Genomic DNA, 26247 nt, shown 5'->3' on the forward strand with positions numbered 1-26247 from the left:
AATAATAACACTTTCAAATAGCACAGTAATTAGAAAAATGGTTTGACTATTACAAATCTTGTACTCCAGAAATTATTTTACATGATTGATTTTCCTTTCTGTAAACTGCAGTGATGATTATTTTAGACTGCAGGAGATGTGACACGCCGCTGGCACTTCTGCAAACAGGATAAAAGGTTAGCCGAGTGTAGGCATTTAAAAATCATTTTAATGTCTGCAAATAATGAAGTTATTTAGTTCAATGTGATTTTTTAAATTTTTATTTCTGTGAGGAAACAATTGGATTTAGAGATAAAAAGATTTTTGTCGAGAAAAAATAAACTTGAATGTTTTTTTTAAGACCTCTGGGGATCCATGTGCAAATGTTTCTGCCTTCATTTTTCTATTTTCAACTTTAAAAAAAAAAATTTTTTAGATGAAACACTCGAGTCTCTGCAGTTCAATTTACAAGATGAGTCCAGGTGGACATTATCCTGTTGGCCAATTTAAGTTTGCACAGTAAACTTTGATGCTAAAACTTTAAGGAGCAAATTCATACACCCGTGTAATTTAAACATAAAAAACATCCAGAGCGTACCGCCAATAAATTATTGAGTACAATCAATATATTTGATGCACTGACTTCTGAAGGACTTCTGCAGTCTACCTCAAAGTGTGTCTCTGCATTTGGGACACGAAGCAAACTCCGGCTGAGTTTTGATGCTACATGTAGCTTCTTTTAGCAGGACGCTTTTATTTTTAGAATCCGAATATTTAAAGTTTATTACTTTTAACCCAACAAAATAAATGACAAACAAAACCGTTTTCTATGTTGGAAAATAGGTTTCTTTTGTAGCCTGTAATTTCCCAATAAATTTTTGAACAATTTCTTGGAAAAAAACATTAAAATTGGGTCTTTTTTAAAGAGGGAATAGAAAAAGTTCTGGAAAAGAACTTTGTTACACTTTAGTTGGCTGCAGTAGTTGATTTTGAGAGAAATTTCCTGAAAACATGCCATTAAATCTTGCATTACTTGATATATTTATGGCCCCTGGCTATGTATAAAGTTGTAAATATGTTGAAATACACTGCTCAAAAAAATATGGGAACACTTAAACTCATCCTAGATCTGCTGTGCTGCGCGGCCCTCCGAAGAAACGCCTCCCCAGACCGTCGCTGACCCGCCGCCGAACCGGTCCCGCTGGAGGATGTTGCAGGCAGCAGAACGTTCTCCACGGCGTCTCCAGACTCCGTCACGTCTGTCACACGTGCTCAGTGGGAACCTGCTCTCGTCCGTGAAGACCGCAGGGCGCCGACGGAGAAGCTGCCGATCTCGGTGTTCTCCGGTAAAGTCCGATCTCCCCGCACGGTGTCGGGCTGTGAGCACAGACCCCACTTGTGGACGTCGGGCCCTCGTACCGTCCTCATGGAGTCTGTTTCTGACAGTTTGAGCAGAAACATGCACATTAGTGGCCTGCTGGAGGTCATTTTGTAGGGCTCTGGCAGCGCTCCTCCTGCTCCTCCTTGCACAAAGGAGCAGATAGCGGTCCCGCTGCCGGGTTGTTGTCCTCCTACGGCCCCCTCCACGTCTCCTGGTGGACCGGCCCGTCTCCCGGTATGTCCTCCGTCCTCTTGACACTGTGCTGACAGACACAGCAAACCTTCTTGCCACAGCGTGCATTGATGTGCCATCCTGGATGAGCTGCACTACCTGAACAACTTCTGTGGGTTGGAGACACCTCATGCTCCCTCTAGTGGTGAGGACACGGGCAAAATGCAAAAGGGACCAACGATCATCCAGAAAGGACGAGGACAGAGAAATGGTCTGTGGTCACCACCTCTTTATAGGGTTGTCTTGATAATTGCCTCATTTCCACCTGTTGTCTGTTCCATTTGCACAACAGCAGGTGAAATTGATCCTCAATCAGTGTTGATCCAAACTGGACAGCTTGATTTCCCAGAAGTGGGATTGATTGGAGTTACACTGTGTTGTTTAAGTGTTCCCTTTATTTTTTGGAGCAGTGTATTTATGGCCCCTGGCTATGTATAAAGTTGTAAACATGTTGAAATATTTTAATGGCGAAAGTGTCAGCAAACAGTTGCGTAATTTAACACCCAGCAGATAAACTGCATTCATCTGCAGGTCATCTGAAATCCAAAATTAATTCTCCTTTTAACTCTCAAGGGAAATTTCTGTCTCTTCAGCTGCTCAATGCACCGTTCTATCAACCGGTGACTGTCTGATAAACCCACTGAACAAACCCACTTTAAAGTTGCAAACAGCTGCAAGTTGCTGCAGGAAACAAGGTTGATGAGATCAGTAAGAGTTAAAGGAGTAAAGCAGCAGACCGGAAAATTCAAACAACGAGCTGAAACGCACTAAAATGCTCCACAGAGAATTAACTGAAGAGTTGGGTGATTATTTGTTTGTAGATTTGTCACATTTAACATTTTTGTATTTATTAAAATAATTTTGTTTTTAATTTGTGCAGAATTAGGTACAACTCGTGAAATAAACAGCCAACTGAGCAAAGACCTTCTTTCTTTCTGGGGGGGGGGGGTACTTTCCTCATCATAACCTGAGTATCTCTAAAATCTTGGCTACAGCCCTGAATATAACCAGTCTGGATAAATACTTGATTTGATTGTCCTCTTTTTTTTTTTTTTTTTCTTCTTTCTAATAATAGCGATCACCAAATGTTCCACATAATATGTGAAAGGTTTGCTGAGTGTAAGACTAACCTACATAGATCTCTCTTATGAAACACAGTCTGAGCTCAGTAAGTCATTCTGACCTCTATTCTGTCACATCCTCTGTTGTGAGAACACAGTTACATTATATAACCAATGCATCACACAGTGACACCATGCAGTGATAACAAAAACAAAACATGATGTAAAATAATCTCTCTACAAAGTGTTTAATAGAAACATCAAAGGTACATTTAGAGTGTAAGAAGACAGGGATGCCAATGATCGTCTGTGCGCACGAGCGGCGCGTCGTTTCCACCATCCAGTCTCATATCAAAGATACTTAACAGTACTGTAATCCCAGACTTTGATCACGTGAGAACAAACTTGGCCAAATGGAAAGGCGAGTCTCGGTAGTACGCTTCCGACCGCCATTACATTACAATGCGCGGTGGGCTGGACGGTCGTGCGCGGAAAAAAAAAAAGAAAAAAAGAAAAAGCTCCACCGCTTCGCGTAAAACAAACAGACACAGAGGGTGAGAATGACACATCCAGGCTCCACGCACACTTTATTCAGCAGCACAATAACGAGCTCCGAGGGCGAGAAACAATGAGGAAGGAGGCGCCGCGGAGGAAATCATGCACATGTTTGAGGATTTAATTCAACAATCAGATCATTTCTCGAGGATCCGCGGTTAGATGCCGAGGTGTTTCTGGAGAGCAGCCTGCAGCGTGCAACACAGTCTTTCATCGGCGCCGGACACGGACGGACACTTTTACCTGAACGGAACATTTCGGAAATCCTGTGTGATGTTTTTGTGCGAGCTGAGGCTGCTGCGGCTGAGAGGACGTTTCGTAACGATTTAAAACTGAAAGGAAGGAAGGATTTTTTCAAACCTCCGTCTGCCGTCGGCCGCTCGTCGTTTTCCTGGTGGCGGAGTGGAAGAATAGTTTCTCTCGTGTGAACGCTTGGACTCCTGATTCGGGGGTTTCACCGGGAACCCGCTCCACTTTGTCCGCCCTGCCACGGAGGAGCACGGGGGGGGCTTTTTTCCTCCTTGTCCTCGGCTGCTCAGCGACCCCTCGTCTGCGGTGAGGTCCGTTTTAATTCAAGAGCAACAGAGGGATTAAACATTCCTGCTCGCACGCCTGTTTGTTGGAGACGGACTGGACTACATTGTGAGAGGAACCGTTGTGGCGAGAAAGAAAAGGCTATAAATAGCACATGCAATTCTCCAAAACTATCACAAGTGGTGCATCAGCTTGTGGAGCAGACGGAATCACACATCCTGCATGTTCACGTCTCGGCTCGAACTGGATTGTTTTGCAGGGCAGCGATCGTGTTTTATATTTAAAGAAGTTTGGACTCTTAATTTGACATTTTTCTTTCTTTCTTTCTTTTTTTTTTAAATTTTTTTTTTTTTTTTTTTTTTCTGGAGGCTGCTCCCTCCTCGCCGCCGAAGAACGAAGTGGCTTTCCCGTGTGGATTATGGTCATTTAATGATGAAAGTATCCGCGGAGATGTGGAAACACGCCGCTCTTCCTCTGGATTGACATGGATCCACCTCTCTGGGTGAAGAGGAGCACGTTTGGAAGCGCCTGACCTGGATTGTACAAATGTTGTGATCCTCGCGCACGCTCGGATTTACAACATTACAACATATCTGCGGGGCTTTATGGATGCATATTGCACTTCTTTCTGAATACGCCCATTCCTCGACCCGCCGACCATCCCGAGTCTATTATCTGGACCTCTTGTGAGGTTTTTAAGCCTGCTTGTTTTTTGGCAGACTGGTTAAGGGAACCGATTTGTCAGCCCTGCTCGGTGTTTTGATGCCGATGTAGGATTTCGACATGCCCTGCGCTGACGACCCCAAAGGAGGACGAGTATGACTACAACGGCGAATTGGGTGGCTAACGGTGCAAGCCTTGAGGACTGCCACTCCAACATCTTCTCTCTGGTACAGTATTAATAAATCATGCACGTCACAGACACCAGAGGCAGTTGTGATCGGCAAGTCATAAGACCGTGGGAGGCACGCTTAAATGTGTGTCTGCTGTACAAAGGTGAACCAATTGCTGATGCTGTTATTAGGAAATCATTAACCCGGGTTAGTGGTCCGGAAAAAAAAATACAGCATATTTCACCGCTGAGCCTGTTTCTAATAAGACCTCCCAGCCCAGAAGACAAAAACTAACACGGTTAAACGAGAATAAATCCACTTTATAATCCCATTTTAGCACAATACAAATGTCACGATGCTTTAAATATTTTCAAATGCCAATACATCCACCTGACCGGTTATTTATTAGCAGCTCTGGTATGGCTTTAGCAGGTAAACAATAGATGAACATTGATTTGTTTAGCACAGTTTCTCTGCCCAGTATCCTCCTCCCCCTTTAAATCATCATCTCACTGGAAATCTTGTTGGAACTCTGTTGTATTGCCAAGCAACTAACTTGGAGAGCAGGCTGCCTCTGTCAAATGTTTCTGCAGAAACAATAATTATTCTGCAAGAATAAAGAAACAGCTCTTCACCAAATCACAGTTTTATGCATGAAGACTCTAAAAAAACCAAAGATTGCTCCTCGGGTCATAAATTGAAAGCGAATGTGATCCGAGGAGCACACAAAAAGCCAACAGTTTTCCAGAGGGAAATGGGTTCAAATAATCTTTGAACCCTCACAGAAAGGAGACGCTTAAGATTTTGACGAGACGACAACACTATCGAGCACACAACGGAAACGGCACTTTCACACTCGGTTTATCTGAAAGAAAGGTGTTTTTTGACTCTACAGGCGGTATTGTTTTGGCAGAACTCGCTGGTTTTGAGGGTGGAAGAGGCTGAGCCGTGTGTTTTCACAGTTTTCATCCTGCAATCAGCGAGTTAACTGTCTTACTACGACAGGCAGCCAAGTGGAAAGGCATGCGGTAGACTGGGCTCCAGCACAAGCTGCTGAGAACCTCAACAACATCGGGGTCCTGAGGGCTTTTTAGGTGATCATGCAGGTTGTCCACCAGCCTCCCCCCCCCACCCGCCCCCGTTACAAACGCCCAAGTCACGCTAAAGATATATAAACATGTGTCACAAGCTATAGATCTTGATGGTTTTTTGTTGTTGTTTTTAAGTGGACAGAGAGGAGAACTAAACTTTAGATTTTGTTTTCCTGTATTTCAGTGATATTTGTGACTAACGAGAAGCGGTAGGGATCCAGAGCAGGACCTTTAAAGCTATTTAAAAAAGCTTCTCGTTTGAATTTCTGTGCACCGACGCAGAAAACACACACAACAGCATTCCAGTATCGGACGTCTTAAATTTTCTCCGCCTGCCACAAATAGAAAACAGTGATTTGGTCTCTGTCACCATCTCATTCGAGGCTGTTCCCTCGTGGAAAAAAGCTTTCATTCACTCTCCGTGGCATTATTGGCCATCGTGAACATCCCTTTCAAACTCGGGGAGAAAGAGACCATCCATCAGCTGGCTTGTTGAGAATATTTATGACTGGCTTGGTGCCTCAGCGGTTGCTCACTGGCAGGGCTCCTACAGGGAAGTCCAGGACGGGACAAAACACCAATGACACACCGAGACGACGGAGACAAAGAGACAGACACGGCGATGAAGAGTCTATGCAGATGTTGACGATGACACAGATGTTCGCAAAGTGAGGTTGAAGAAGCAAAAAAAACAAAAATGCGATTCACCTGAATATTTGCATTTATTTCCTGCAGGTAGTAGTTCCTTTAGTACTGAAGTAGTCATGTAATCAAGACATTGATGGACTATTAGTCAGCAAAGAAAATGTTGCTTTGATTAGATTGATGTGAATTTAAAACTCCATAAATGACAAGAAGAGAAGCTCTGAAACAGGATATTTTTGATACCTTTTCCTGCGCTGCGGCCCGACAGCCCGTTAAACGGCATTCCAGCATGCGTTGACCTCGTCGTCCCGTTCGCTGTTATTCCAACCTGCGACAGTAAAAAGTAGCTTAGAAAGCCTGAGTGCTCATTCTGTAGGATTTGATATGGGGACAGATTACTGTCACACTGGCGAGGCCGGTGTCAGATACTTGAGATCGCTGCAATCACACAACCCACAAAACAACTGTCTCGTGTGCGGGTGATCATCCATCTGTGACAGAAAGCAAACGAGACTCTTGTAAGTGGGAGAAAAGAGCCGAGCTGGTGAGCTGAGTTGAAGTGGCAAAGAAGGAGGGAAAGGGTGGAGGACGAGAGGAAAGACGGAGGAATGTTTTCAGCCGAGGGAGCGAGCAGAGCGCGAGGCTGAAGGAAGGACTGCAGCAGAATCTGTTTTCATTTTAGGAAAGTATTATGACTGATGTGCATTTCCTGACTGCTAGCCTCAGCCTCTTTGAGAGAGAGAAACTGAGAGTGAAAGAGTGCGACGGAGCAAGAGAGAAAATTAAAGATGGAGAACGTAATGACAGAGAGAAAACAGTCATCTTTCTGTGGACTGGGCCGGTTCTCATAACGCAGAGTCCCAGTCTGAATATGAAACGCAAGGAGGAGACGGTTAACAGCCTCGCAGCACAGGAAGCCTTGCTCTGTGTGTGTGTGTGTGTGTGTGTGTGTGTGTGTGTGTGTGTGTGTGTGTGTGTGTATATAATATGATGGGTGTTTGAAGTTAGTCTCCTGAGTCTGCATGGTTTACAATGTGCACAGTGTACACACACACACACACACACACACACACACACACACACACACACACACACACACACACACACACACACACACACACACACACACACACACACACACACACACACACACACACACACACACACACACAGAGATGCATTCACAAACACCAAGTGCCGGCACAAAGAGAGGAACAAAAAATAAACACCCACATGCCCACACAAACATACAGTATGTATCACAAATGCAACACGCACTACATCTTCCACCCACATTACACACACACACACACACACACACACACACACACACACACACACACACACACACACACACCTGTCTCATCGGCTGTACTTGGGCCGTGACTGCCTCCTATATATCCCGGGGATGCAGGCTTGTACAAACATTAGGTAGAATGCAGAGACCTTAATTAAAGGACGTCTCCTGTCCCCTCGACGGAGGCGCGTTGAGTGCAACACTGGTAATTAAGTGTCCTCAAGTACAGGTCTAATGTGATCAACTAAGAGGTGCTCATTAGCCCAACTGTATTCCAATAGAGATCTTGCATGTATAATGATGACGCTACTGTCTGGTGTGGAAATAAAGTGCTAAGAGATGAGGCTGAGGGAATACCATTAGCAGCGGTGTCTTGATTTATGGCAGGTGAGTGGCCGTGGCTTGTAAGAAGAAGCAGGTAATCAGGAGTGCTGCCTTTTTAATATAGACTGTTTGCATTTCCTCATTATTGATGGTGGTGGATACTTAGGGATGAGAAAGAGGTGTGTGTGTGTGTGTGTGTGTGTGTCGTGGTCTGCTGAGTTGTACAGAGCTGGAAATCGGATGAAAAGTTGTTGCGTTAGTGCTGATGCAACACCTGAGCGCTGAAACTAAAGTGATGCTACTTTAATACCTCACTCTGAAAAATGTACGTTGACAAGATCCTTTTTTTTACTTTTTAAAAAAGAAGCCGAGTCTTAAATAAAGTACTCAAATTACAAATGTTAGTAAATTAGAGCCTGGATGATCAATCAGTATGAAGCAATTATAGGCAGATCAATACATCTGATGTATTGCATGAAATATTATGTGGTGTTATTTACATAAATGGCAACAATGAACTAATTTGGAAACGGTGTCAACATAACATTGTTTGTTTTTTTTTATCAGTAAAACAGCTGCTATTTACCAACTAAATGTATGTAAGTCTTATATAAAATCAAATCTTTTAAACTCTTAAATATCAGCCTCAAAAATAAAGTATTTGTCAGCTGTAGAATAAACACAAGCTGCTGTGAGATTCAATGAGCCTCCCTGATTAACATATTTTTCTTTGAAATGATGTAAACCAATTTTCTTACATAATTTCATAGAAAAGCTTGACACTTTAGTTTTCAGTCAACGTAAAGCTCACCATATCTTAAGTGAATTTGTTTGAGACTTTTTTTTTTTTAACGAGTGGCTTTTGTATGTTTATGTAAGATTGAGTGAAATGACAGCTGTGATGAAGGAGGAGCACTCAGGTCAAGGGTGCGTCTCATTGATGGGATTATGATTTCCATAATGCAGCCGAATACATCACTCACGCTTTGTGCACGCATATTTGAGTTATCAGTACGTTTATTGTTAGTTTAGATTTTTTTGATTTGATTTGTTTACCAATTAATAAAAAGTAGATTAGAATCTGTCCCTCCTAAAATCAGGAACTTTAAGACTATGAAAGCAGGTATGCTGGTCCTTGACTGTTTTAGTCGTGTACAAAAATTGTGGTGTTAATATTAAGATATTTAAGGGTGACATTGACGTTGCGGCCCCCTGAAGCCCGCCCTGAAGCCCCCCTGAAACCCACCCTGAAACCCACCCTGAAGCCCACCCTGAAACCCACCCTGAAGCCCGCCCTGAAACCCGCCCTGAAACCCGCCCTGAAGCCCACCCTGAAACCCACCCTGAAGCCCGCCCTGAAACCCGCCCTGAAACCCGCCCTGAGCCTTTTGGCTCTTCGCTCGCAGCTTCGACAGCCAGCGCTGGCTTCACCTCGAGTGCACGTGTGGCACCTCCCACTAATCTGCTCCTGTCACTGCTGTGGGAATCCCTTGTCAACGCGACAGGACTCATCCCGTCAGCGGCCCGCCCGTGTAAACACCGCGTGCGTCAGGAACCCGGACGAACAGGTCTGCAGCCGTAACGGAACGACACGTGGAACGGGCGCCGTCGCCGGTTCGCCGCTTCCAGAAACGGGGTGGAGCGTAAATGGGGAAGCGGGAAGACGGGGATCTCCTCGCTCCCACTTCTGTTTTTACTACACCGATCTTTTTCTGGTGAATTCTCCCGAGTGCCGTCGTGGATCTTATCTGAGCAGCAGGCTTGTCAGGGACCTGCCACAGAGGTGAAGAACGGTTCAAAGACGGACGGGGAGGAAGGGAGGGAGGGAGGGAGGGAGGGAGGGAACCACCGCTGGTCCCAGAGCTGGAAATGGGACAGGATGGGCAGGAGTATTTTGGAGCACGGTGGCTTGAGTGTGAAATATGTAAACCCCGCAGTGCCAGCTGTGTTCTATTCTTAGCGCCCGCTGGTGTTCCTGCATGTGTGCAGAAGGCGGAGTGGGAAAGGAGGATTGGCAGGAATGGGCAGTAGCCGGTGCCATCGAGTGCCTGTGATAGCTGCAAAGTTAGCTTGATAGCTGGCATACAGACTTTGAGAGAGATGCAGATTAACCCAATTATTGTCGCTGTGTTGCTGCTGTTGTGTTTTGAAATCTACAAATTAAAGGTACTCATTCTGCATTATGGTATATTTGTTCATTAGCATTAACTACACATGAAGCTATAGGCAGCATGTTCATGTTTTAGTGTAATGCTGGTTATGATGGAGCTGATCGTAGACACTTTTTGTACATTGTTGAATGTTCATTTCTCGGTTTTGTACTGTGAAACATCTGTTAGTAGGATAAATTTATCCCCTTCAAAGTCTTAAAAGTATTTTTTTTCCCCCAAAACGATTTGCAAAAAACTCCAACTGCCCGTCTTTACTATCTTGAAACATGTTTGAAATTAAACTTAATTTGAATATGCTGTTATTTTTCACTGTTAAAGGCGGCTGTTCTTTGTCATCTCACAGTATTTTAGTTATCTTCCACCCGCCTGCTGTCCCCCCCCCCACCTCCTCCCACCCACAGATTAACACCACTCTCCTTCAAACTATTAGACTTCGGGTGTGTGCTGCTACACTGCTTCTGGATTGAACCCAAATTTGGAGGCTTGCTGCCCGATTGTTAGAATCCTTCCAGAAACAGATAAAACACGTGTTTTATGATGCTGTGGGTCTCTGTGCCATCAACACGGGAGCTCTGGGCTTTGTCTCGGGGAGATCTGTTTGCAATCTCTTCACCTGACTGCAGGCACGTCAACAAAGAGAATTTCTTTAAAGGAAGATATTGCCCTGCTTGTAACTGGGCAAATATTTTCTGCAAGCTAGACAGCTTTGCCAATATCGTGGTTGGCTGGGATTCAATTGCAGTTAGAGCACACTTAGGTTAAAGAGTGTCTCTTAGAGCTGCAAAACAAGGGGGGGAAGAGAGAAGACATTCATGTTGTCTGCTGCGCTGTCGCAAATTCTAATTATCATGTGTTCATGTTCCATTGAGAGATTATCTGCGACCAATCAGACGGCCACTTCATGTGAACAAACACAATATGTGCAGACTGTTGATTCACAGCCGTTTGCGGAGCATCGATTCTCCCCGTTCTGCCACACAGCGCTCTCTCTCTCATCTTGAATTAGGCAGACTCTCCTGTTTTTTCAGATGCTAATGAACATTTTTACATCTCAGTTTCAGTCCTGGCTGGCTTCGTGGAGTAAATGGACATGGCAGCACAGTAGCGAGGCACAAAAGGTTTGATGGAGGATTTACTTGACATGACTAAGTGAGCATGGAGCCACGGGGCCAAAAGTTTAGACGGGGTGATCTCAGCAAAGATATGAACCTGGCAAGGCCCCGTTGTGTCTGTTGTAAACAGTGAATGGACAGAGCAGGAGGACCAGAGTAGGATTACATAAAATTGTGTGTTCAAGTGCGGAGGACTTTTAGTGTTAACGCTCTGATTGGCTGCCGCTCCCGCTTAGTGAGCAAACAACAGCTCACAGACAGCAACCGGGTGAGTTGCAGGTTGAAACCTGTTCAGGTGTGACCTGCAGAGAACGCCTGGTCCCGTGTACGTCCTGCACGCAAACACACACAGACCCACAAACACACACACAAAACCACAAACACTTTCTTGCTCGGCACTTTTTCCTTTTTTTTTTTTTTTTTTCCCCCCTGTTTTGTTTTTCTGGTGTGTAATGAAACAAGGAAAAGTCCTGCTGATTTATGCAGGGCTGTCATTTTATCTGAAATAGCATCCCTGTGGGAAAAAAAATCAATGCAGGAAATTACAAGCCAAATGAGATATTTTTCATACTGCTTATGCTTCATTTGCCCAATTTCAGGAACAATCAGACTATTAACTGCTTGTCGCCATTTCAGAAGCCTCCATGCAGTGCTAATTGTACAATTACTGCACTGAGTAATTTTTTAATACAATTTGAATCCTTCTCTCACTACAGAAACTCAGTGAGTAATCCTAATCTTCAGACAAATTTGAGCTCACGAATTCCCACTTCGAGGGAACAATTGGAGGTGTGCTCAGGAGAGGCGTCACACTGAGACACACAACGCACTCTTTTGTGATTTTTAGAGTACAGTAAAAAGCCACAGAAGTGTCTGAAATGTTACATTTCCACTGTAACCCTGGAGACAGAAATCTCAAAACTTGAATACCTTCCTGAATTCCTACAGATGTTGTATGTTGCCTAGCAACTGTTTTTACTTCCCTCTCCGTCTTGTGTTTTCCGTCTTTTGTGATTCTCCGTTTTTCCGTCTTTTGCTCATTTCTCCCTCCCCATGGCTTGTCACAGTTAATTAAGTAACACCAGAGACACTAAAGCAGAGACTGGTTTATTTATTTGCATGTTAATAATTTAGACTAAGGAGGACCACTGCTTTAGTCCGTCCCTCAACGCTTTAAAAGCAGCCTGACGCTGCAGCTTTGTGTTGTTTCATTTGGCAAATGGCTGGGGAGCTGGTGTGTCAGATGCGGCAGTGCCACAGTACACAATGTCTTGCTGTCCTTATTGGTCTCCCTCTGCTGTTCCTCCTGCCTCCTGCCTCTCTTTGTGTCAGGTGAGAAGTCATGGCTTGATGGAGGCTTTCTGTGGCGTGATTGGCAGGTCTATCCGTCACTCAGCCCAGGGGACTCTCGCTGCTCTAATTAGGTCGCTTGGCTTGCTCACCTCCCAGGGCTGGATGCTACAGCAGAACACCGATCAAATGACGCTTCCTTGTTTTGTGCAGACTTGTAAAGGTGGTGGCAGAAGGCGGAGGAAAGGCATCTGTTTAGTGTCTGCAGTCCCAGAGGCCTTCTTTCTACACCTGTTTGGTCTTTTTTGTGACGCTCGCGCTGCCTCACAAGTATAGTAATGTGCATCGCTCTTCATTTGTGTTGTAAAATGCCAGAGGGGAGTACGACTCCTTGTGGGTTAATTTGATTTCAGCGGGTTAATTGATGAAGGGGGAGTCGTTGCCTGTTCTGCTTTCTGCCACCGGCTCCCCTAACTGGTGACTTCTCCGTGTTGACTTAGTATCACAGCCACCCGGCTCTCATTGTCTTTCTTCATATTTATTGTCCACACTTCAGTTTTCATTTTGCTGCTCAGACTGATACGTTCGAGGAAAATTGTGTCATTAAAGATGCAAGATGTGTGACACTATGGTTCCTGTGGTAACCGCAAACGTGGTATAATACTGCAGAAAGACAGCAGAAGAAGAAGAGCTGTATCTGTCTGCAGTCCAACCAAACAGAATCAAGTTTTAATAAATGGTCTTTTTCATGATGCAGTCGTGATTTGATGCTGCAAATGATGTGGGGAGTTTAAAAAAAATAAAAAAAAAAAAAAAAAGTATACCTCTACTACTGATCTGCTGTCAAAAATGATTGTTTTATTGTTTTGTCGTTTTGCCATTAGTGCAAATACATTTTGTTTCCTGTGGCCCCTTCACAATATAATTCACCCCAGTGTGTAGAGTGCTTTTATTGTGAAATATGTGATACGAGATAATGAACAGTGAGGCTGATAACAGTGACATAACATTAAAAGGGGGCATTATGAATAGTGCCAATGGGGACTAAACAGATGGGCAATTCTAGAATATAAAAATGTCAAACATAAGTGGTAGCAAATACGTTGTTTGATTTCATGAAAGGATGAAGTGTCTGTTAGAAATAATTACATTTCCCCCTGTCCTTTGACATTGGATCAAAGAGACATGGATACCGTTGTGTGTATCTGATGAAGACAACAAGTCTTATCTAAAGACTCGGAGGCATCACGAGCGATCTGAACACACCCTAAATATTGGCAGCTTGTCAAGTATCTAAACAGATTTGACGTTGATGAGAAAGCTCTGACGAGAGAAAGGCTTTTGCATGTGCCAGAGTTTGTAAAACTGCTGATACAAGCTGTCTCTCAATTGCTTAAAGTGCCTCCTTTGTCAGACTATCAGACTGCGAGGCTCTTACCCTGCGCTGAGATTCCTGAAGAAGTGGCATCTCTCGTAGACAACGTTGTCTGCATGCGTTCTGTCAGCTTTGAAAGCACATTAGGCACCTATCCACTCTGATGCAAAGTCAAACGATCACATCAACTGCATTCCTGATAGAAAAGTGTCCTTAATAAAGCCCGCACATTTGTATATAACCACACTAGATACTTTATGCATTTTAAAGGTTGCTCCTTTCTCTACGTTCTTACATTAACAGTCGTTTGTCGTGAAAGTGAAAGCTCTCCAGAGAGTGCTCGGTCATGTTTGACGCTTTTCTCTCCACAAAATGTGTATCTGTGTGTGTTTTCCTACATGGAAGTTCTCCACAAACATACATTTAGCTGCATGTTGTGAAGTGCAAGAGGTCCATTCAGAAGGTCACACCAGTTTTTGAGAAAAAAAGCAAGAGGAGCAAAATATTTTCAGGCTGCAGAAGCTTTTCCTGAAAAGTGCACATTGTGTGTTTTCCTCTCCGCTTTGCTATCTGAGAAAAGAAGGTTTCCTCTTCATTGTGAAGCTCGTGGCCTTTAAACAATGTGCAGTATATACTATCTGCATGTTCCAGTTGGATGATAGACCTTTTCAGCCTCTGGAAATGGGATCCTCTTCTCTGTCTAAGACTTCATTCAGTACATTCTGTTTGAGCAGTGTCTGCCAAAGATTAAAGCACTGACTTCCATATTTTCTTTTGATTACAAGCACATGGCTGGTGCACTGAGGTTGACCTCTCGTCGGGATACAGATTATGTCTTCCAAGCCTGGGCTCTGTTCACCTTATTTTCAGGAAATGCTTTTTTAAACTCTCTCCTTTGAAAGTTTAGATTCTTTTTATTTATTTTTCGAAGCCCCTTTTCAAACACACAGAAGCACATTGAATTATACAGAATCAATGCCATTGTAAGAAAGATAGAAAGATTTTCATGCTGTTAGAGTTTGATACAATAGTACAAATAGAGCACGGTCTCCCACATCCTCTGTGCTAACACACAAATGTTCTGGAAACATATGGTTAGCTGTTATCTTTTCTCTGTTTACTAGACAAGGAGACGTAAAGAAAAGAATTAAAAAAAAAAGAAAAAGGCAAAGAGGAAACGTGCGATCCTCCTGGGTGTATTCAGTAGGCATCTGTGACAGAGAGAGAGCTGAGAGATGAGAGGAAGAGTGAAGACGAGAAAGATAATAGAGGTGAGGGTAAGGTCAAAGCTTTGGTCCGTCTTAGCAATTGAAGGAAAAGCTCTTGTTTTTGGTCATGCACTCAATCAGAAACTGAACCAGCCAACCTACAGAACAAGCGGGCTCGGAGGAGTGAAGGTTGTATTGACAGTGAAACAAAATCCACCCTCTTTTTTTTCTTGACCCCTTTGCCTTTTCACCCCTGCGGTAGTGTTTAAAAGAGACGGCTGCCTGGAACAATCTTTGATTTGCTCTTTCGCACTCTGACGGATGACGAGGATTTCGCTGCTTTTGAACCACTTTTGCCATCTTGGCAATCGTACATACAGACTGACAGTCCAGTCAAACACATCATCATCAACACACAAGGAAACTTCTGTGAAGTTTATTTTTCTCAGATTCATGACCATAAAATCCCAAATAGCTTTCACTTTCCATTGAACCATTTTTGCCATTTAGCCTCATTTAGCTCCTCAAACACTACTCATACAGCCCAGTCCTTCTCTGATTGGTCAACCTTATTCACTAGTCAACCTGTGAACTAGTTGGTTTGTGAAACGAGGCTGTGAGTTTGGATTTTGGGTGTTGCCAGCTTGCTAGTTTGGAGCGGTTTGGTTTGGAGCAGGAAGTGACCATATTTGGACGAGCTGGGGGAGGAGCCAGCGGTGGATCTGACTCGATCTGATTGGAAACCCGAGGACACTAAACCCCGCCAACCTGTACCGGAAACCTGACTGCACCACAGGCCTGTCAATCAAACAGACACGCCCCCAAAACAGGTCTTCTTGAATCTTCTTTTCTAATGAATGAGGGATTATTTTCAGATGGACCTCCAGAAAACTAAGAAGAAGGAGTGACTTTAGCTAACAACACCGAGATAACTGATGGACACATTTTATTCACTTTGGATTTGATGACAGAAGTTGAATGGGAGGCTCTTTTTTTTTTTTTTATAGACAGTTTATGGTTCTCCATCTTTCTGTTAAAGACTAACTCGTAGAATTATGGTTTGTGAATTATGATCACATTCGTGTCACAGGATTTACAACACTAATTTGTCACTGAAGTTGCAGACATAATAGCTCTGCTTTGTCTGCAGACTCGGTTGTATTATCAGCTGAATTCACATGCTTGACAGATTTTTCTCTCGTGTGTTATAAGCGTCAATTTATTCATACAAATCTGAGAATTGGTTGTTGCACAGGTCTGACGGACTTCCGATGTTTAGAAGCGAAGGGGAAGTGTGCTGGGAAATCATCCCCAGAAAGCATCTTAGTGAGGGTGACACACACAGATTCACCAGAAACGCACAATCATATACGCACATAGAGAATCGAGGCGGCCTCTCAAATGCACACGGACACACGGGCAGATCCTGGCTGTCATCGCTGAAACATAACTGGACATCAGCCGGAAAATATGTCTTCGTCCTGATGCACGTCGGTGTTTCGGAGCACTTCTGGGCTGCACATCGTCACAGCTGCCGTGTGCGTCGCGTGTGCGTGCCAGTGTTTGTGTGCAGGCATGTGTTTGGATCTGCCTGCGAGCATGTAACTGCAGCTCTGTTCCTCGTCCTGCAACTGTGCCACAGTTAATCCTCCACAGGAGTTCAGCAGGGTGTTGGGTTAGTGCTTCCCACACGGCCAGCAAAATACGCTGCACCTGTGTTTGGGAGCCTCTGGCCACTTATTTGACCAGAAAAAAAAAAAACTTTCTGAAAAATTCTACCGCGAGTCTTATTTCTGCACTTAAGATGTTCTCTGCTTCTTCTTTCTGCTCCTGAATGTTTGGCCTTCGCTGTGCAGATTAATGCATGTGCAGGCTTTGACAGTTGAAGTATGGCTTCGCATTCATCTGCTGAAAAGGCCGGTTTCTCCGCACTCGTGTGTTTTTCGTCCATCTTGTCGGGTCACGACACGTTTGAAAGAGAATCACAGTCCAGGATTGAAAGTACACGAGTGGAACCTTGAGACCTGCAGCACTTCTACAACGTCTTATAGATTCCTACGGATTCTTCTTGAACAGGCTGCAGGGAGAAATATTTAGTCAACTGAAGTATCTCAGCAAATATTGGGTAGATTGGACATAAATCTGCTCACTTTTATGGTCCCCAGAGGATATTTCTAATAACCTCACGTGCCAACACGAGATTGAAGGTTGTGGCTTTCAGCTAAATGTCCCAACAATTTTTGGATTGACTACCATGACATTTAGCGTGCACATTTATCATTTACGTTCCCCTCGGGAACAATTGCAATAACTCTGGCAACGCCTGAACGTCGCACCTCTTGTTTGTTCAGTACTACTTTGTTTGTTTTTGTGACTAAATCCTTACAACATTATTGCTGTTACGACCCATCTCAGCTCTACTGCATGTTTAGTGTTACTTAGTAAATATTAGGATGTTAACACGGCGATGTCGACTTGTTGAACACGCTAAAAAAAGAAAAGAAATATGCCTGTCATTTAGCAGAATGCTAACGTTGTTGCTACGAGTATAGCATGCTTGTGTTAGCATTTAGTTCAAAACACTGCCGTGCTAAAATTTTAATTCCAAGCGGAGTATTTTTCTGTGTCTTCGAACATGTCTGGAGGGGGACATTTAACAATCAATTCACGGGAGAGCATGTTGTCCTTTCTAAAACAGCTGTTATGCCTTTATGGTGAATATATTCTCTGACATTTAGCTTCTCCTCGTCTTCGCTCCTGATGCAGGAGCAGCAGACAGCTGTGCCAAACAGTGGAGGAACTCTTGACATTGACTGGGAGTGACGAGGCAGTGCAAGCAGATGTCTTCCTCCTTTGCTTTGGGACAAACAGCATCCTTGACCTTGTCATGGCTAATTTTAGAGCTTGGCTTATCACAGCGCCGATGTTTATGTCTCCCATTACACACACTGTCATTACAGGAGGGACACGCTTGTAATCACGGGTGCATTGTGCAGTTAAGATGTTGGTAGGTGTCGCGTGCATGCCTGTGTTCACTCACAATGTGGATGTGTTGATCGGGACGGAGGCTTTGAATGCCGCTGGGAAGATTTTCGGTTCTGATTTGGAGGCTCACGCCGGCATCCTCGGTCGGTCGGTCGGTCTGCAGCGTTCAGAGCTGTGGAGCCTCCTCCTCTTCATCCACTCAAAAGACACGGCAGGCTGTGCTTTCCTTTGAGCTGCTCCTTTCTCCTTTCTCCTTTCTACCTGTCCCCGTGTTAAAATGGGTCAGTATTTTTCTTCCCTCCGTTGGTCTTGGATGGCTCGGCGCCGGGCCAGTGTGCCAAACATGATCCTCACAGCTGGGTGAACACCGGGGAGGAGAGGAGAGATCCCCCCCCCCCTCAACCTCCTGCCTGCCAAATCTACGTCCTGTTCAACAATGCCTTTGTGCACTTAGCTCATTCATGCACAAAGGCAAACGCAAAGACACAAACAAACATAAAAAAAAGTTTCCAAAGCGTCCGCGAGGATCACAGGGTCACTGATGCTCCTGTGTTTCCCGATGTTTACCGATGCACGCTCACTTACCAAATTTGAGAAAACATCTCTTTTTCTGGTGCTGGTGGAGGAAAAGTTTGACTCTTGTACTGCCTCGTCTCTGAATGTTCAAGTCCTCTTCACACCCGGTGGGCAACGTAAACACCGGCAGCATCATCTCATTACATTAAAAGGAGGAGATCCGCCTTGCTGGGTCGAGCTCCAACCACTGACCCAGCACTATCTCCTCCTCTCCCGGCTCGCTCTATACTTCAGTGCCGTCTCACCGGTAGTAGTTCATTCATGTATTTCACTCAAGACCGCTCTTTATTTCTTGCAGCTCTTCTCTCTGCAACAGTTTCAATAGTTAATCTTTACAGCAGAAGCAGCAGCAAGTGAAACAGTCATAAATAAGGATATAACAACACAAAAGGGAGACATTAATTAGACTTAAACATCTACACGAGTATCTGAACTGTGTAAACAGGAAGCCGGGGAAAATATAACGCAATTGGAGAGCATCTGTGCAGTTATTGATTTAATCAGCATTGTCTGATGTGCTCTTTCATTTGAAACACAATATCAATGTGGATTGCAAAAAACATTTAAAAAAAAATACACGTTACAAACAAGATCTGCTGAAATGCAGTTTCAAGAGTTTAACATGCTTTTTCATCATCCATTATTAGTTAATATATATTTATTTATATTTATTGTTGCAGCTAATGATTTTTTTTTTTCTGTATTCAAAATATAGTGAAAAGATCTGCAAACCTTTATTTAATAGTTTTAGGTAATTCATTGTTTGGTCTATAAAATGTCACAAAATTTAGAAACATGACATCACCAGTTCACATGAAGCTTAATATTCTGATTAAACTTAAGTTTATAAGGCCACACAGAGTAAACATGTTTCAAATGAACACCTCATTCACAAAGTTGAAACCTTTTCATAAACTGATATAAAGAGGAATTGAACCATGTAAACTATGAAACTGATAAATTCCTGGCTGCGTTATTTCGCTTCCAAAAACACGGCAGCTTCCAAACTGAACCGGACCACAGATCAGAGTTGATTTTTCATACATACTCTTAAAGAAGGAGACATTATAGGACGGCTCGCGTGAGAAGACAGAACATGACACTGTCCTGCATAAACGGAAACGTTTCCTGTTTTCTGACCAGCAGTGTAGACCTTAAAGATTTTATGTACAGCGATATAAAACCGAGCAGAACAAAAAAAATCCTGCAGCTTTGGTGAAATCAGAACTGGAAGAGTATTTGGTACTTTTGTTTTGGAAGAATTATTAAAACGATTACAGAATTGTTGAAATGATTGAAGGTTAAATTTCAGCTTATTGACTGATTAGTGAGTCAACAAATTATTTCAGCGTTTACATTGTGTTTGGACTGAACACGGGGAAATTGCTTTATTAGTGACTGCACATAATAACTGCTTAACAAATGCTAATTTTATGGTGGTTTAATGGGCTGTTTATTGATGCAGTGCTTTAATTTCGACTCTTTTCTCCTCTTTCAGGCGGAGTTGACAGGCATTAAATGGCGTTGCTACAGATTCCGCAGCGGCGGGGAATACGGGCCCGTGATCTCGGCCCCGGCTCAGGACGACCCGGTTCTGCGCAGCTTCATGCGCTGCGTGCAGGCCAACCTGCTGTGCGTGTGGCGGCGCAAGATCAAGCCCGATGCCAAGGAGCTGTGGATCTTCTGGTGGGGTGAAGAGCCCAACCTCTCCAATGTCATTCATCACGAGCTGGAAGGTGAGAAAGAGGATGAAGGATGGGGCTCGCTTCTCCCTTCCATCCGTCTCAATTATTTTTTCACCCCATCGGTCTTCGCCTCGGTCAGCCCGTCGTGCTCTGAAAGTTTGGGTTGGCCGTGTAGGTTTACGGCTGCTTTTTAATCACGTCCCATTGAGGAACGGCTACGTGGAACTCGGTCGTCTTGTGGTTTTAGCGGTTTTACGAAAGGTTGACTGAGAAGTAGTGAAATATGTGTTGTGTGTTCCAAGTCGATGCAACAAGAATCTGAGCCGTAACGGTGCCAAATAAATTAGAGTTTTATTGTGCGGCATAATGCCTGTAAGTATGCGCTTCAGGGGCTAACGTACAGCACGGTTCTGTATTATGTGGATTGAAGCTGTTAAGTCGGCTGCACATCGGAGCTGTGCGCCGTTTGTTTAAGATGCGTCGGGCGCATTGATTTGGTTTTGGGTCCTATTTTTGAGCCTCATATAACACATATCTGAAATGTGTTTGCTTTGCAACTCAAGTGTTTATATGCTGCTTCAGGACTATCACTATGATGAAGCACGCAGCCCCGGAGTCGATTTTTCTTGCCAGTATTTACTGTGTGTGTGTGTGGTTGTGAAAATTACACTGAGATATCTCACTTGAGAGAGCGCTACTGTCAGCACTATTGTCCCTATTTATAGAAACATTTGCATTATCTCGCTGCACATGTGTGTAGAAGTCTAACGTATCCACTAAGCCTCGGGAAGGCAGGGAGAGGAGGAAACGGGAGAGAGGTTGTATTGGGTTTGGTTTAGCAGAACAAGTCAGCAGGGAGAGAGAAAAAAAAACAGGAATATTGAAGCAATTTTGAGAATTTTGCTCTTCAGTCACCTATTAAAGCTGACTTGATGTGAAAAGGCCTTTCAGGCGCTGCAGTAGGTATTTGACAGATGTTCTTGCTGCTGCTGGGGAGAGCCCTTTACTCTGCACTAACATGTGTAACAGAGAAAGATATGCTGTACATTTTAATTGAGTTATGCTCGCATCACCAACGCGGGGAAAGATAATTATTTTTCATTGCTTCACCAAAACTGCCAACATCCAAAATGTATTTATAAACACAATATATCATCCATGTCTGATATGAGACGGCTCTTCTGAAAACGGTATTTTGCTGATAAGTATCACACAACCACACCGAGTCAATTAGGCTTAAAGAGCAAAAACGTTATTACCTGAAACCATAAAACAAGTATGTTTTAGCATTACCTCATCAGTTTACAAGCTGCTACTGGCTGCCTTAAACATTGATTATAACGCTGCTTGAGTAGCACACTGAGGTCCAATAAACTTGATCATAATCTTAGTCTATTTAATTACATTTTATGGCTATTGATTACTTGCCTGTTCATGCATGCTGACCATAGACATGCAAATTGATTTTTATGTAATATTTGTCTTTGTCTGACAAAATTGTCACTTAAAGTCAAGATAGCATTTGTTTGGGGAAAAAGGTTTCAAAGAAAAAAAAAAAAAAAAAAAAGACAACCAAATGTGATGTCTCACACTTTATTATTTTGCTGCCACTTCTGTTGTTGAGATTTCTTATGGCTCCCCTTCAGGCTTGTAATTTATTATTAATTAAATAATCAAGCAATCTGCTCATTACAGTATGTTCACTGTTAATCTGTTAATATTATGGTCTGTGAAAAATGCCCATCACAACGTCCTTGAGACAAGAGTCTTGTTTTGTCTGACAGTCCAAAACCCCCAAAATATTACATTTGCTAAAATGTTGATATGATGAATGATTACTGGATTAATCAATTAACTTCTTATTATAGTAACTGTGGTAATATACAGTAAATCATTACTCAATTAACACAACCTCAGAGTGCCTTAATGTTATAGTGACTATTCCCTTTTTTTTATGATCACCTGCTTGTCGTTTTCACCTGAACTGAATAGTTTACGTGACATTTTTACTAAAAGGAAAACGACTGGGTTTAAAGTAGTGAACAGCTTCAGTGGTTGTACGTCTTCTGGCACCGCTATTACCATTAATTTACCTCTTACTTGCTTGTGTTGGTGTGGAGGGACTCTTGAGGAGGATAACTATAAAACACCACACACACACACACACACACACACACACACACACACACACACACACACACACACACACACACACACACACACACACACACACACACACACACACACACACACACACACACACACACACACACACACACACACACACACACACACACACACGTTTCTATGGATATCTTTGTGAGGGCATTCATGGACACATTTCATCAGCCCCTGACCTAAATATACTTCTAACCTCAACCCTAAAACCAAGACTTAACCCTAAAAGCAGCCTTTTAAAGGCAAGTTTATTTGTAGAGCACATTTCAACAACAAGGCAAATCAAAGTGCTTCACATAAAACCATTAAAAGCATCAAAACATAAGGCAAAAGAAAAGGAAATTTAAAAACAATTAAGAGCATTGATTGAAACATTAAAAACAGTTATTAAAACATTAAAATAGCTAAAAAAAAATGGAATATAAGTTGTGGAGCAGTTTAAGAATTAAAATACAGTAGTAAAATGCAGAAATACAGAAAATGTTTCAACATCCTTGAATCTGCTTCAATTAAAGGCAGCAAACAGGAAAGGGCTGTTAGGACAGACCATAATTTCCTCAAACCGATCATGTAGAACTGAAACTGGCCCTCACAAAGATCTTCAAGCGCGCGTGCACACACACACACACACACACACACACACACACACACACACACACACACACACACACACACACACACACACACACACACACACACACACACACACACACACACACACACACACATTCTGCATACAATTATGTTGATAATACTTCTTTACTTCTCTTGTAAAATCTCAGGTCTCCCTGTATAATTCCTATTAAGCGCTGAAAATAGCACTCGAGTGCAAAAGAGTTGATAATTGTTAATTAGTGAAGCTGGATTTCCTCCAAATTAGAATCAGTTGTAACTCGGGGAATATCAGTGTTTTGCCGAGTCTTAAAAGAAAAGCTACACACCTGAATATCTCTTCGCTGCGGGATGTTTGACGTTGGGTTTGTGTCTCCTGCAGTTCTCCCTCAGCCTCCCTTTCTCCTCTCTTCTCTCTCGCCTGCGTCGGTCTGTTCTTCATCCGATTCCTCCTTCGGTCCTCGGTCTGTTTCTTGCTCTCTTTGTTCCCTGCTGACCTGGCCATTACTTTAAATATCTATTGAGGTGATGCATGATGTGCTGAATTGTTTTTCTGAGCACAAAAAGCTACCCTGACTCTAGGTACTGTATATAAAAGCAAATATACAACTTTTTTTCTTTTCTGTAATTGGAACAGATGGTTTCGTCATGTGAGACTGGAGTATTCAGATTAAATTTGGCTCCTACTGGATATATTAACTGCGCTTTCGGCTTAAAGCGGTCCAAAATTTTAAGCATTTACATCTAAAAGTCCCATAAATAGCCGCAGCAGTAAACCCACCACAATAATAAATGATGGTGAATAACGTGTCAACTTGAATTTTGACTGCATTCTCTTTAAAGAACACTTTAAGACTTTAAGAGTTTACATATGACTCCGTGACGCTTCACTCGCACACTTGATTCGCTTCGAGCTAAATGCAACATTAACATGTTAAAATGCTAACAACCACAACGTTAACAAATCTGATAGTTATTTCAATCTGGCCCAAATTGAACAGCTGATTAGTTCACACAATCACATCAGTTGCTTTTCATAGATGATTGAGGACTGGAGGGTTTTTCAGGGTTGATGCATTGAGAAGCCAGTTGAGACATATTCATGACAGATCCATAGAGCAGTTAGTGCCTTTTTATTTTTTCACTGGAGACACTCACCCATTCTGAATGATTTACTGATTTATACACATTTGATGGAACAGCTACAGCTGTCGCCTCATGAGTAATCAGCGGGTTATTTATGCATTGAGTCATACAGCAAACGGTGTGAATTTGACATGTTTTAAATCAACTGGCGAGTCGACTCAAGACGGTTGTCTGCCTCTGAATTTTCAGAAGATACGTTTGCTTTGCAAAGATCAAGAAGAGAATAACGAACAACAACTTAAAAACACTGACAACTATTTCAAGTCCACCTTGAAAAAAAGGAACTGCTTTAACAACCACGGTTCACAACGCCCACTTAATAGTGCAGAATAAGGAGTCACATCAGGAAACTGGTGTTTATGCTTTTAACTAATATCGTGTAGAACAATGGAGCCTAATTATATTTACACTACATTCATTATTTTTTGATGTGCCTGTTAGCAGCTTTTAGAAAGATGTAAACAATATAAATGTGTGACCCGTTCACAACATTTCCATATTTACTCAGAGCCTGTGAACAGGTGGGATTCAGCACAGCTGCATGACGAGGGTCTAAAGGGATTCACATAAATTGTGTTTTGTCATTTAAAAAAAAAAAATCTAAACACAAGTAGCATAATAGTTTTGTGACATAAAACTTAATATGCTTGTGTGTTACTTTAAAAAGCCTAACAAGATTAAGCCAAGATTATTATCAATAAAAACAAACTTAGTTCATGCCACATCGATTGTATTTGCCTTTTGTTTGGATATCTTAATTTTTTAAAGTGAAACAGCACAATATTTTACTCCATAAAGTCAAAACAATGCTGTCCGGTGTTCAGTCAAATACATAAAATCAGTTTACAAAAGTGTAACAATCAGTGATGTCATTCATATTTACAGAAACTGAAATTAGCTGCAACTAGTTTACACATAAATGCCATCAGTGCTACGAGAAAATACAGTTGTAAAAAAAAAAAAAAAAAAATACAGTGATGCAATGATATATTTGATTGGTTGCGATTTCAGCAAACAGTAATATTTGCACAGTTACACAGGAAAGGTAGATAAGCTCGTGCACGTCACGCTGGTTAACTGTTGAATGTGAAAATGTTGATATTGTTTGGAGATGATGACTCTTGTCGCCGGTGGTGAGGTCTAAATTCATGGTGGCTTTGAGCGGCTGCCAGCAGCACGTGGAGCAGCGACGATCCTGCGTTACCGCTCCTCTCCTCCCTCGCTACACTGCAGCACTCTCATATTGTCTTTGCTTCAATGACGAGCATTAAAGCATCATGTTCAACTCGTGATGACTCGCTTTCTTTAAATCAGACGGCACCGGGACGTAATGTGTGCAGCGTGTTAAAGCACAGCGTGGGCTGAGTACAGTTTGCGAGGGAACGGGATTAATGCGTTGAAAGGGCTGAATCATCAGCGTGTTTCCAGCACAGGCGGAAAGAAAGTGACATATTTTGGACACAAAGTCATAAATATGAATGCACACACACAAGTGTAGAGACACACACATGCACATATAAACATACACATTAGTTCATGTGGGGACTGAACACACAATCTGGACATGGACATACACAGACTCAGAGGATTGTCTCATTACAACATCTACACAAACACACACTTCGGGTTTGTTTGTGTTTGTGGGAGTGATTCATTACAAGGACAAACATTTCGTCACATCTTTTAAAAGTAGAATTGTTGCATTAGTTGATCGATTACAGTTGTTTTTGGTATTTGAAATAGCACCGAGAACTCATCATGACAAAACATTACAACAGTGTTCTAAACGTGAGTTCAAGTTTTATTATTAACCATTTGATAACAATATTACAGTCATAGCATTTTGTAGGTGTAGAACAGACCTGCACATGTGACTCTTAAACATGATTATTCAGTTTCATTGAACACGACAGCTGCATTTAATAATTATGCCTTGATGTAATTATTCAATCAGTGAGTCCAGACTTTATTTTTTATA

General features: G+C 42.7%; 1 protein-coding gene across 2 annotated transcripts in view; it reads left to right on the forward strand.

Moving 5' to 3' along the window:
- Positions 1 to 3081: 3081 nt before the first annotated feature.
- The window catches only part of LOC138630718 (mediator of RNA polymerase II transcription subunit 13-like), a 73770-nt gene continuing 50604 nt past the window's right edge, over positions 3082 to 26247 (forward strand). The window contains exons 1-2 of one of the 2 annotated variants that reach the window (XM_069715215.1): positions 3082 to 4631; positions 20147 to 20384. In XM_069715215.1, coding sequence (XP_069571316.1) covers positions 4560 to 4631; positions 20147 to 20384 — 310 coding nt within the window. In that variant the 5' untranslated portion in view covers positions 3082 to 4559. The remainder of the gene's footprint in view (positions 4632 to 20146; positions 20385 to 26247) is intronic. The other variant, XM_069715214.1, reaches the window with a different exon arrangement.

Source organism: Brachyistius frenatus, unplaced genomic scaffold, assembly GCF_029030835.1.
Source record: "Brachyistius frenatus isolate BFR_SWC_R1_liver_20210118 unplaced genomic scaffold, ASM2903083v1 Contig_140, whole genome shotgun sequence".
Classification (NCBI taxonomy): domain Eukaryota; kingdom Metazoa; phylum Chordata; class Actinopteri; family Embiotocidae; genus Brachyistius; species Brachyistius frenatus.